At 36.8% G+C, this 13411-nt stretch overlaps 1 protein-coding gene across 1 annotated transcript; it reads right to left on the bottom strand.

The window, feature by feature from the left end:
• Nucleotides 1-14: 14 nt before the first annotated feature.
• On the bottom strand, nt 15-6160 carry LOC102736278 (RNA polymerase II-associated protein 3; the record flags this gene model as incomplete). Its single annotated transcript, XM_081810206.1, has 5 exons — nt 15-136; nt 2854-2981; nt 3948-4073; nt 5241-5311; nt 6039-6160. Coding segments are annotated over 5 exons (569 nt in total), but the record flags the coding sequence as incomplete, so codon positions are not given.
• Nucleotides 6161-13411: the final 7251 nt, after the last annotated feature.

Genomic DNA, 13411 nt, shown 5'->3' with positions numbered 1-13411 from the left:
AAAAATAGTCGTACCTTGTTTGGCCTCATTTAACTTTCCCAAAAATGTTCTTGCCGTTCCTCTTCTGGCAAAAGCTTTAGAGTATGAGCCATCTAATAAAATAGCTTGTGTGCAGTCTTTTTCGGCTTCTTCATATCTATTTAATATGACAAAATTACCAACTGGAAAATGCAGCTTATAGATAAACTTCACATAAACGGAGTCTCTAACGTAAAACGCAGGCATATTATTTTAATTAAAAACTCCCAAATCTGTCTTTGAGGGGAAAGACTATTTTTTTTTTTTAATTGTTCACTCTCACCAAATCTTGGAAACATCTAGGAAGGAGTGAAAAGGTACGAGGTTAAAAGAAAGTCAGGAAGAGTGTGCTGGAAGAATGTAAGAAATGATGGCAAAATACAAGCAGAGCAGACAAAAGAATACCACGTGCTGGCAGCCCACTTCCCCCTCAACATTCAAAACACACAGGTACTACATTGACAATTAAAACTGGCATTAATTTTCTAATATTTACCCACCTAAGGATCACCTAAGGTATACATCACCTAAGGAAAACCAACCTACGCAAAACTTAGGACTCGTTATATGTGTGATGCCATATCATCTAACGTTTTCATAAATTCTACTCAACCATGCAACCAGCCATCAATTCAGTCAGACTGGGTAGTGCTCTAAAAAACAAAAAGTTAAAGAGAGCTAAAAAAAACAAAACAAAACAAAAACCAAACAAAAAAACTGAAGACTCTCCTATATGTCAAAATGACATTGATGAATTACTGTAAATTTATTTGGCATGATAATGGTATTACAGTTATGTACAAAAGATCCTTTAGGGACAAGATGTCATCATGTCCTAATTTGCTTTGTAACAATTCAGATGGGAAAAAAGCTAACTAAATATAATGACAAATGTATGGCTTGTTAAAACTAGATGATTTGGTACATGGGATTTATTATATTACTTTCATGAAAGCCATAAAAGTTTCATAATAAAAAATTCCAAAAAAAGAGACTCTCCCGTGATTACATTCTCCCCAAAGCCTAAAATGAATGCCATTCTACCCTCAAAACAAGACCTCATAAGAACAAATCAAAATTTCTAATGAAACATCTTTTAATTCTTTAATTCACTTTTCAATGAAATTATGTCTGTCTGTACAAGTGTGTGTGCCCACGCCCCACTAACAGATTTTCTATTTTGCTCATTGTATCATTCTCTCATTTCAGACACATGCATGCCCTCCTCCCCCCGCCCCAGTTTTCAGGGTAAAGTACTTTAAGGAGCACAAAGTCAAGGGCTTGCCTGACTCTCCAGCCTTATCTCTACCACTGTACCCTGTGTAACAGCCATAATATGGGCCACTTGCCCTTTCCAGAAGTTACATCAACTTTTCCACTCTTGTGCCTTTAAGCCTATACTGGGATACTCAACCTGTTTTTCAGCTCACTTACTCTAACCAAAATAATGTATCTCTATTGTGTCTGTTAGTTTAAATGAGAATAAATATACAAACAAAATTTACTCCTGTGGCAGGAGTTCCTAACCTGAGGGCCTTTGAGAGATCTGAAAAGTTGGATGGGAAAAATATTACTCCTTATTTTCACTAACTCTTAAATGGGATTTGGCTTTTCTATTATAACTGCAGACAAGAAAACCACAGTAGCAAAAGCAATAGCTAGGACTTCGCCCCAATAAATATCATTGATATTTTCATATCACATTACAACTGTTACAGATATCTCAAAATATTATTTATGTTCACCACTATTTCAGAATTATAGTAGTAATTAGACCTGCTATTTGTTTGTATGTGATCACAGCATCCCGGTCTATAAATGCTCCTAGGACCTAACTGGCCAACTATTAGGCAACTAACTCTGCCCCTAGTAGTCATTCAGATACCAAAGAGCAAAGTCATATGTCACCACACTGGTAACATAATCATCTGTGTTACTTTTCTTACTTCCTATCCACACGTATTAGTTCATCAGTATGTGGAAGAAGATGTCACAGATCACCCCAAATTTAAATTTTCATATTATGTCTTCAAAGCAAATTTTTAGCTTTAAATCTACCTGTATTTTAAATGTAGCTTCTCATTTTGTTGTGTCAATAAAAAAGTATATATACCACTGTGTCACAAATTGTAGTATCTTAAAAAACTATATTTCAATATAATTGGCTGCCTCTGTAGTCTCAAATGTATAATTATGCATTCAAAGATATCCTGAGAAAGGTTCCCCATGCAGCCAAATGGGTCCACAGCACCAAAAAAAGTTCAGAATCCCTATTCTAAGTATTCAGGGTTTTTTCTTAAATTCTGTCACTAGTATATAAAATATTATTACAAGAGATGTAAAGAACTGTGAGACAGTTTCTGCGAGCAGATATATCCAGCTGATTGTTCAACTTGGAACCCTTGAGTGCATCCAGAAACAGCTGTTAGTATATCACAGGACCAAGTCTTAGCTGTATATATAATCAATCAGCCGATCTCAATGGCAACAATTCTCTTTTGTTATGTATGGATATGCATATATAAAACACTGCCAGATAAGAATTTGCCCAAAAGGTTCTGAGGTTAAAAATAATTTTTAAATCACTAATTCAGAGTAACATGCATTAAACAATTAATGAAATGTTAAATTGTGTAATGCCACACTATTACAAGTGGGAAAATAATAACAAGAGCTAACATTTACTGAATATGTACTGATACACACTCAGTTTCTCTCTCATTTAAATTGAATGCTCATGAGTAAATAAATTATATTTTATTATTTATCTAACATGCCAATTTATGGTAAATTTCATTTTCATCCTGAAAAGCATTAAATAGAACCAATACTTACTTCTGAATCCTCAGATAGGCCATCGCTCTGTTACCTGGAAGAAGGGCATTAGTGCCATCTGCTGCTATCCCCCGAGTATAGCATTCAATTGCTCTTTCGTATTTCCCCTCTTTGAAAAATCCATTCCCCTATCATTTTGGAGAGAAGTATAAAGAAGAATGACAAAATATGCAAAAAATTAGCTGAATTCAAATCTTAAGTAAACACTACAAGAATACTCATCAACACTGTATCAGTAATTAAAGTATATTTTAATGTTAAAAATTTAGTCCATGATACATGTCCTAGAATCTGTTAGTTTAGGTTGTTTTTTGTAATGGCATTATTCTCTTTTCAGTACTAAAAAGAAAAAAATGTATACTACTATACTACTTTGCACCATTAATCATTATTCTACTAATTAAATGTTACACAAAGCTTAAATCTTAAAACACACTTCAATAAATAGAGGCCCAAATATTATACTCCTTAGTTGTACTGGAAGCTGTACAATAGAATTTCATTAACTCAAACAATTTTTGTGAAAGAACAGAGTACCAAAATTGTACAACTCATTCTTTGGTAATACTAACATGCCTAAAACACAGGATAAATCAAACCATATTGGAATGTGTACCAGATTTCACTGTAATATTTATTTATAATCAGTCAGGTTTATCACAATCAATATCATTCCATAAGTATTTATCATTCCGTAAGTATTTTTCCAAGAAAAGCTACAAATATGTTAAACTAAATCTCAACTCAGGATTTCTAAAGGAATTTTGACCAGAAAACAGTCCAGTGTGAATTAATGAAAAAAAATTCTATGTAAGAATGAATTGTAACTTATTTCTATGTTAAATTTATAACCATCTATATGTAAATACGTTAAAATCCTCAAAAGTAACTTCTTCCCTAAACTATACTATTTTTTTAAATTATGTATTAAATCATCAATTACTCAAATTTTGAATTAGTAACCTCCAGGGGTTTTTTAGTATAATTTTCAGTTCCTACTGAAGAATTTTAATATTAGAGAAGACAGAAAGAGACACAAGAAATGAAGAGTAAACTCAGCAAAACATATATATGTTGAAATCCCTCTGGATTACCAGATCTTTCTCTGAAATGGCCTGCTGCTTATTCTTTTGCTCTTCAATTTGTTTTTTCTCTCCTTCAGTTGATTTAATCATTGTATCAGCTCCCTTTGGATATGAATTTTCTTTGGATGTTAAAGCCTACGAGACACAGTAGTCAGCTAAAATAAAACAAGTAACGCAAGGTGCATATACATTTTTGACTTTAAAATACTAAATCATTCAAATGTATTAGAATTTGTCACATTTCAAATTAATATTGAAATAATAGTTTTTACGCTAATCAAAGTCTAATTCAAATTAAAAAACAAAATAGTGGATTTAATATACATCTTATTCCAATTAAAATAAGCCATATCCACTAATGGTAGTTGTTCATTTATTTATTCAAGAAATATTTATTGAATTTTTACACAGGCCAGGCACCATTCTAGTAACTATTTTCAAAAATAAACAGATAATTAAGACCACATCACCAAATTTCTCAGATTTAATATTGAGTCATTATTTAATCTCAGACAAAATACAAAAATATGTAACATAATTCACCATTATAAGCGAGTTGATGAATTTATCAGCAGATTATGTGCAATAAGTAATGGCAATATTTAAAAGCAGATTTTCCCCAAACATTGTCACTTTTTTCTCAAAGTTTCAACAGATGGCACAATACTTGTAACTGATTCAACAGCAACATGAAAGGAATATATAACATCATTTGACAGCAAATTTTATAGCTAAGTAACAACTTTTTCTCACTGTTAAGTAATTAGTATTGCTTTTGCTAAAATATAAACTATGAGGATGGAGCAACTTAAAATTACAAAATCAAACTTACTTACTTTTACTTACAAAAGTAAAAGTTTAGTACAGAAATCAAAGCACAAGCCAAAAAAGAAAAATCAGTGGGATAAAGAGAAATAATTCTATCATCTGGGAAAAAATAAAGCAGCAGGAGTTCACAGACCTCAGATGACTTTTTTTTCTTTTAAGACTTTAAGTAATCTCTACACCCAACGTGGGGCTCGAACTCACAACCCCAAGATCAAGAGTTGCATGTTCTACTGACTGAGCCAGCCACGTGCCCCTCAGATGAGTTTTTTAAGATGATGACTCCTAAGGATCTTTAAATACCATTCATTCTACTTCCTCTGGCTTGCAAATCTGTTTAATAAAACTATACAGTACAAAGAACTAAAATTAGAAAAAGTCTGTATTAAGTAATCTACAGTACAAAGACTATGCAAAAACTTTTACTTCATCAAATAAAAGTAAGTAATGCACTTAATTTAAGTAACTATGATTTACCTGATTAATTTTCCTGAGTTCATTCGTTGCTTCGAAGTTATTTGGTTCCAGTTCTAATACTTGTTCATAATCTGGGTAAGCGAGAAGATTAATATTTAAAAGATAGGATATTTTTAAAATTCTGTAAAACAATAATCATTTGCTACCTGTGACAAACAGGCAAGTGTCCTGCAGCAAAATTAAGAGAAATAAGAAATACTAACCAACAGCAGGCTACTGGACTTTCTCCATTCTCCCCCAGGACAAACAAAACCCTGACAGGATCCCACAACAAATCATGTTCTTCCACCAGCCCCAGGAAGGATACTTGCTATCATTAAGTTGTACATCATAAAACCAAGAGGCAGCAGAATCCCAGCTTATCAACTTTATTCAGATTTTGTAATTTACAGTACACAAACCTATTTTAGAGAATAATAAAAGGCTTAGATTTTACAAATAAAGAAAAACGTGTTAAGAACTTTATGTACAGTGCTTCTGCCTCAAATTATCCAACAAGGTGTTTTAATCCCTGTTTTACAGGCAAGAAACTGAAAATCATAGGAGATCCTTCCATAACCTTCCCTTTGGTCACACAGCTAATACACGGTGGAATAAGAATTTGAACCAAAGTGAAATTGGTGGCAAATAATGCATTCTTTCCCAAAGTATCAAGATACTTTTAAATAGCAAAAGTGAGCTTATTAAAATACAGAAAGCTCTCTGAAGGTAAGAACGGTGATTGTCCAGTATTCTTTGTAAAGCATCTGTCAAATTAAACAAAGAATTTTTTAGATACTAGGGCCTGGAAAATAATACCTTTTTTGGCATCCTCTAATTTTTGCAAAGCAAATCGAGCAGCACCTCGTCTTGCATAAGCCTTTGTATAACTTCTATTCAAGGCAATTGCTAAATTACAATCAGACTCAGCAACAGCAAATCTGCAATTTAAAAAAATTAAGGTTAATAAAATTCATGTGTTAAACCAAAACTTCAAAATTTGTTTCTGAAACCCCCAAGAAGGGGATTTAGTTCCCAATCAAAGGTGTGTTACCCACCTTCTTTTATTTACTTAAGGCTACTGAAAAACAGTAATTCGTGATGGTGAGATGTAAGTAATGTTCCCTTTAAAGCAAGGAACGAGAATGTCCACTATCACTGCTTTTTATCATTATTGTACTAGAGGTCCTGACTAATGCAGTTTCATAAGGAAGAAAAACAGATAAAAAGACTGGAAAGGAAGGAATAACACTGGCATTCTCAGATGATATGATGGTCTACCTAAAAAACTCAAAACCATCTAGAGACACTGTTAGAAATAGTGAAAGTTTGCCAGGTGGCTGCTTTACTAGAGATAAGCAACAAAAACAGAAATAAATCTAACAGAAGATATTTAAAGACCCATACACAGAAAATTTGAAGACCGTCTTCAAAAACATTAAAGACTTAAGTGGAGATACAGCATATTCATGATCTGTAATAAGTCACAAAATGTAGCAATATAATTCTCCCCAAACTGAGCTCTGAATCCAAAGCAATTGTAATCAAAACCCCAACATAATTTTTCAAGGAATTTGACAAGATGATTCCAATATTTACACTGATAAGCAAAAGTCCAAGAATACCCAAGACATTCCTTAAAAATAAGGTAAAAAAACATGCCCAGTGTCAAATATCAAGACTTGTAATTATAATGCTATAGCAATTAAAGATAGTATGGAATGGGCAGAGGGATAAGCAACAGATCAATTGGAGAACAGAGTGATAAAAAAGAGATCAGTGCAAACTTGATATAGAACAATGGTGGCATTGCAAATCCATGGGAAAAGCATGGATATTCAATAAATAAGACTGGGGGGCCCCGGGTGGCTCTGTCGTTAAGCGTCTGCCTTTAGCTCAGGTCATGATCCCAGGATCCTGGGACCCCTGCTTGTGCTTTCTCTGTCTCTCTGTCTCTGACAAATAAATAAATAAAATCTTTTTTTTTTAAAGAAAAAAAAAAGATATTTCTTGAATGTTAAAATTTTTAACTGTTAAATTATTATTTGGAAATATAAATTATATGGGTATCTGAGTTTTTACTATTTAAATGACATATTTAAGTCTTTGAAACTTATTAATATCTTGACAAATTACAACATTTACATTTTGTAATATACCTACAATTTAGTATGTGTAAGTTATGGAAAATAATTTTAAATAAACCCACATGCACCCACCATGCAACTTAGGAAGTAGAACATTACTATTATTTTTGAAGCTACCTTGATACTCCTTTCCATATCCTGACCCTTGCTTCTCTCCCAGTTAGCCACTGTTTTAAATTGCATATTATTCTTTTGGTTTAAAAAAACTCATCGTATATGTATATATTCCTATGTAGTATATTGTATGACTGCTTATTTTTGAGCTTTAGGAGTGTATTATACTGAATATAATTTTCTATGGCTTGCCTATTTCTCTGAATATTATATTGCTAAGATTTGTTCATGTTTTGCATGTAGCTGTAGATCTTTCATTTTCACTGTTATATGTAATTCTTTTCTAGGAATATACTATTCTGTATCCATTCTCCTGTTGGCTGGATTGTTGGTCTCCTTTCTTTCTTTCCTTCCTTTCCTTCCCCTTCTCCCCCTCCCCTCCTTTCTCCTAGGGACTCCCACCCTTCTTTTCTTCCTTATTTAAAGCAGTGATGGGGCGCCTGGGTGGCTCAGTCGTTAAGCGTCTGCCTTCGGCTCAGGTCACGATCCCAGAGTCCTGGGATCGAGCCCCGCATCGGGCTCCCTGCTCAGCAGGAGGCCTGCTTCTCCCTCTCCCACTCCCCCTGCTTGTGTTCCCTCTCTCGCTGTCTCTCTCTCGCTCTGTCAAATAAATAAATAAATAAAATCTTTTAAAAAAAAAAAAAGCAGTGATACTGTCAAGATTTTTCTATGTGTCTTGGGGCTGGGTCATAGGATATATGTGCAACTTTACATGGTGACGACCAATTGTATAAGTAGTCAAAAGTGGTTGTATAAGTTTATATTCCCATTAGGAGCATGTAAGAAGCTTGCTCCATTGTCTTTACCAACACTGGTAGAATCCTAGTGGATGTAAAATGGTAATTCATTGTGGTCTTAATTTGCATTTCCACGATTGCTAATGAGGTTGAACATCGTCTTATATATTCATTCACCACTTGTATTTTTTTTTTCCTGTGAATTGCCTGTTTTGTCTTTTGGCCATTTTTCTGTTAGGCTATTTTTCTGTTGATTTTTAAAAATTCTTTATTCTAGATACTAAATCCTTCAGTATTTATTTATAATAATTATTTTCTTCCAATTTGCAGCTTTGCTTTTTTTCTTTCTCTGTGAAGTCTCAATGAACAGAAATTCTTAATTTTAATATATTTCAATTTATTGATTTTTTTTAAAGGCTAGCACTTCCAAAAATATGATTTGTTAAAAAAAAATAGTTTCCTTTCCTGAGCTCATTATAGTCTTCTATATTTCCTAAAAGTTTTTATGTTTTACTTTTCACATTTAAGTCTTTACATATGCTTAAGGTAGAATTCAAATTTCATATCTTTTCATGTGAATATTTCAATCATTTCAGTCTTATTATTTTATTTTTTTTATTTTTTAAAGATTTTATTTATTTGACAGAGACACAGTGGGATGCGGGACTCAATCACAGGACCCTGGGATCATGACCTGAGCCAAAGGCAGACGCTTAACCAGCTGAGCCACCTAGGCATCCCTCAAGAATTATCTTGATGGTATTTGTCTTTGTTTAAATTCTTATAAGTCCATTCTCTGCTTATGATAAGACCGTAACACATTCATGTTCTTCAACATTAAATATGTATTTAAAGGGTCAGTATGACTTAAAGATAAACAAAGATTAGAACACATTTTAAGTTTATTATAATGAAAGGTCTCTAGGTTAAAGAGTGGATAAATGATTTTTCAAAATAAGGAAATTAATTTCTAAAAATTTTTACCCAGCTAACTTTCCTTTCTTTTGTGAATTAGGTAAAGAACATCATCACTCAAATTTTTATTGGAGGATACATCTTCATAGTGTAAACTACAGGAGCATGGTCTGAGTATCTGAAACCATTTAAACCATTTAAAATTGTTTGAATAAAATAACTCAATAAAAAGAAGTGAGCCAGGGGCACCTGGGTGGCTCAGTCGTTAAGTGTCTGCCTTCGGCTCAGGTCATGGTCCCACGGTCCTGGGATCGAGCCCCACGTCGGGCTCCCTGCACGGCGGGAAGCCTGCTTCTCCCTCTCCCACTCCCCCTGCTTGTGTTCCCTCTCTCGCTGTGTCTCTGTCAAATAAATAAATAAAATCTATTTAAAAAAAAAAAAAGAAATGAGCTGTAAGAATTTACAGTTGAAAAGAAATGTAGTATGTGTTTAATCTTTCACAGATACTTTATCATGAAAGATTTTTTTATTCAAATTTCTTTTATTAAGATAAATTTTCTAGAGCAGTTTTAGGCTCATAGCAGTACTGAGGGGAAGGTACAGATATTTCTCATCTGTATACTCCCTGCCTCCACACATGCATAGTTACCATTATCAATATCCCACATGAGCGGTACATTTGTACAAGGGATGGACCCATACTGGCACATCATTATCACCCAAAGTCCATAGCTTACATTACAGTTTATTCTTGGTGTTGGATATTCTATGGGTTTGAGAAAGTATAAAATGGCATGTATCTATCATTACATTATTATAGAATGTTTTCATTGCCCTAAAAATCTGTCTATTCATTCCTCCACCACCCTCAACCCCTGACAACCATTCATCTTTTTACTGTCTCCACCATTTTGCCTTTTCCAGAATATCATAGAGTTGAAATCATGAAATCATACAGTATATAGATTTTTCAGATTAGCTTCCTTCACACAGATATATGCATCTAAGGGGGGAGCTAAGATGGCGGCACACTAGGAGGACCCCAGGCTTGCCTCATCCCTCCAACTCAGCTAGATAAATATCAAATCATTCTGAATAGCCAAGAAATCGACCTGAGGACTGAAAGAACAAACTGTACAAACTAGAGGGAGAGAAGAGGCCACATCGAGGAAGGCAGGAGGTGTAGAGATGTGGTTTGGGTGCTATGGAGCAGAAGGAGCCCTGATGGAGGAGAAAGGTGAGAGTACTCAGGGATATGCACAAAGAGAGCACGACCCCAAAGCCACTGGCTTCGAAAACGAGAGGAGCTGATTTTCATGAGTTTTTGCAGCCAGCTGGGCTCAAAGCCTGGAGTTTTAGAGGTCGGGCTTGGCTGGGATAGAGCCCTGAGGGCGCTGCCCTACTCCTAGAAAGAAGACAGGCAAACTACCGGGGGCAGAAGGTGCGATCTGAGGTTCACCTATGGCACATGGGGAGAGACCGTTTGTGCTTCTTGGAGCGCATACGAGAGGTGGCATTCACAGAGACGTCTCTCAAGGGACAAAAGAGCCAAGAGGCACCATTTTCCCCCTCCCCCAACCCTCAGCAGAGGCGCAGAGACCCCTGCTGAGGGCGGCTAACCCGGACACTGGCTTAGCCGGCTTGGCTCCAAATCCCACGCCCCTGCGCCGACTACCCTTCTTGGTCAAAGCTGCATTTGTCCCAGTGCAGCGAGACCCTCCCCCAGAAGACCAGCGCAGGCCCTTGCCACAGCATGTCCCTAAAGTCTGGAGTTTTAAAAGTCAGCAAGCTTGGCTGGGACAGAACGCAAAGTGCACTGCACTGCTCCAGGCAGGCGAGCAACCTGGAGACAGACAGCGGGAAAAGAGCGACCTGAAAAACGCCTGGCAAACTGTCTGCTCTTCTGGAAGTGCTTCCCTGAGAGCAGCAAGTACGGAGACCCCACTCCGGGGAAAAAGGAGCCACTTTCCTCCCCCGCACCCGGCCCCCCTTAGCATAAACCAACTTCAGTAAACAGCACAGCACCAATACTGGCTGCCTAACCTGCTTACCCCAAGTCCCAGCCCCCCGCGCTCCACCGGTACAGCTGCTCTCAGGCAAGCGTGCCCAAGTCCCAGCGCGGCAGACCCCGTCCCCAAAGACCAGCAGAAACCGCCACATGCACGGCTCCGGACCAGAGAGTTCCACAAGGCTTCGGTTCTAGTGGAAGCAGTAGCAGCAGGTCTCACTGAACAAGCAGACCAGAGCACACCTAGTTAAAACTCACCACACTGTGGCCAAGGCTCAAACGCTGCCCACGGCAGGCAAGGAGAGCCCCTGCAGACGACTGACCTGAGGGACAGAGCAGCCGAACCACAGCCGCACAGCGCGCGCGGCACACACCAGACACGCCCCGAGCGCCCCGCCCTGGACACGATCTGACCTCTTCTCCATAAAGCCATTACTCTCAGGAGCAAGAAACAGAACAGGCTTTTCTAACACACGGAACACAGTGACTTAGACAAAATGCCAACACAGAGGAATTCATCCCAAAAGAGAACAAGAAAAGGTCATGGCCAGAGACTTCATCGAAAAAGAGATATAAGTATCATGCCTGATGTAGAATATAAAGCAACAATCAAGGATACTTGCTGGGCTTGAGAAAAGTATAGAAGACATCAGGGAGACCCTTACCACAGAGATAAAAGAGTTAAAAAACAATCAGAATGAAAAATGCAATAACTGAGATTCGAAACAGACTGGATGTAATGACCCCAAAGATGGAAGAAGCAGAGGAACAACTAAGTGATACAGAAGAGAGAATAATGGAAAATAATGAAGCTGAACAAAAGAAAGAAAAATTATGGATCACAAGAATAGACTTAGGGAACTCACACATAATAACATTCGTATCATAGGAGTCCCAGATGAAGAAGAGAGAGAAAAGGAGGCAGAAGATTTGAGTAAATAATCACTGAAAACTTCCCTAATCTGGGGAAGGAAACAGGCATCTGAATCCAGGAGGCACAGAGAACTCCCATCAAAATCAACAGAAACAGGCCAACACCAAGACATACTGTAGTTAAATTTGCAAAATATAGTGAGAAAGAAAAAATCCTAAAAGCAGCAAGACAAAAGCAGTCCCTAACTTACAAGAGAAGACCCGTAAGGCTAGTTGGAGATCTCTCCACAAAAACTTGGCAAGCCAGAAGGGAGTGGAATGATATATTCAACATGCTGAATGGGAAAAATATGCAGCCAAGAATATTCTATACAGCAAGGCTGTCATTCAAAATAGGAGAGATTAAAGAGTTTCCCAAACAAAAACTAAAGGAGTTCATGAGCACTAAACCAGCCCTGCAAGAGATCTTAAAGGGGACTCTTTGAGTGGGAAAGAAAAACCAAAAGTGACAAAGACTAAAAAGGAACAGAGAAAATCTCCAGAAACAACAAAAGAACAAGTAATACAGTGACACTAAATTCATATCTATCAATAATTACTCTGAATGTAAATGGACTAAATGCTCCAATCAAAAGACATAAGGGTGTCAGAATGGATTAAAAAAACAGACCCGGGGCGCCTGGGTGGCTCAGTCGTTAAGTGTCTGCCTTCGGCTCAGGTCATGATTCCAGGGTCCTGGGATCGAGCCCCGCATCGGGCTCCCTGCTCGGCCGGGAGCCTGCTTCTCCCTCTCCCACTCCCCCTGCTTGTGTTCCCCTCTCTCGCTGTGTCTCTCTCTGTTAAATAAATAAAATCTTAAAAAAAAAAAAAAAAAAAACCAGACCCATCTATATGCTGCTTACAAGAGATTCCTTTTAGACCTAAAGACACCTGCAGATTGAAAGTGAGGGGATGGAGAACCATCCATCATGCAAATGGAAGTCAAAAGAAAGCTGGAGTAGCAATACTTATATCAGACAAACTAGATTTTACACCAAAGACTGTAACAAGAGATGAAGAAGGGCACTATATCATAATAAAATGGACTAACCAACAAGGAGATCTAACAATTGTAAATATTGATGGCCCCAACGTGGGAGCACCCAAATATATAAAATAATTAATAACATAAAGGAACTCAATAATAACACAATGACAGGAGGGGACTTTAAACCCCACTTACAGCAATGGACAGATCACCTAAGCAGAAAATCAACAAGGAAACAATGGCTTTTGAATGACACACTGAACCAGATGGACTTAACAGATATATGCAAAACATTTCATCCTAAAGCAGCAGAATACACATTCTTTTCAAGGGCACATGGGACATTATCCAGAACAGATCACATACTAGAT

The sequence above is a fragment of the Leptonychotes weddellii genome, unplaced genomic scaffold, assembly GCF_054177405.1.
Source record: "Leptonychotes weddellii isolate Sample4059 unplaced genomic scaffold, ASM5417740v2 HiC_scaffold_2012, whole genome shotgun sequence".
Lineage (NCBI taxonomy): Eukaryota > Metazoa > Chordata > Mammalia > Carnivora > Phocidae > Leptonychotes > Leptonychotes weddellii.
This window is presented reverse-complemented; position numbering and strand designations above follow the sequence as displayed.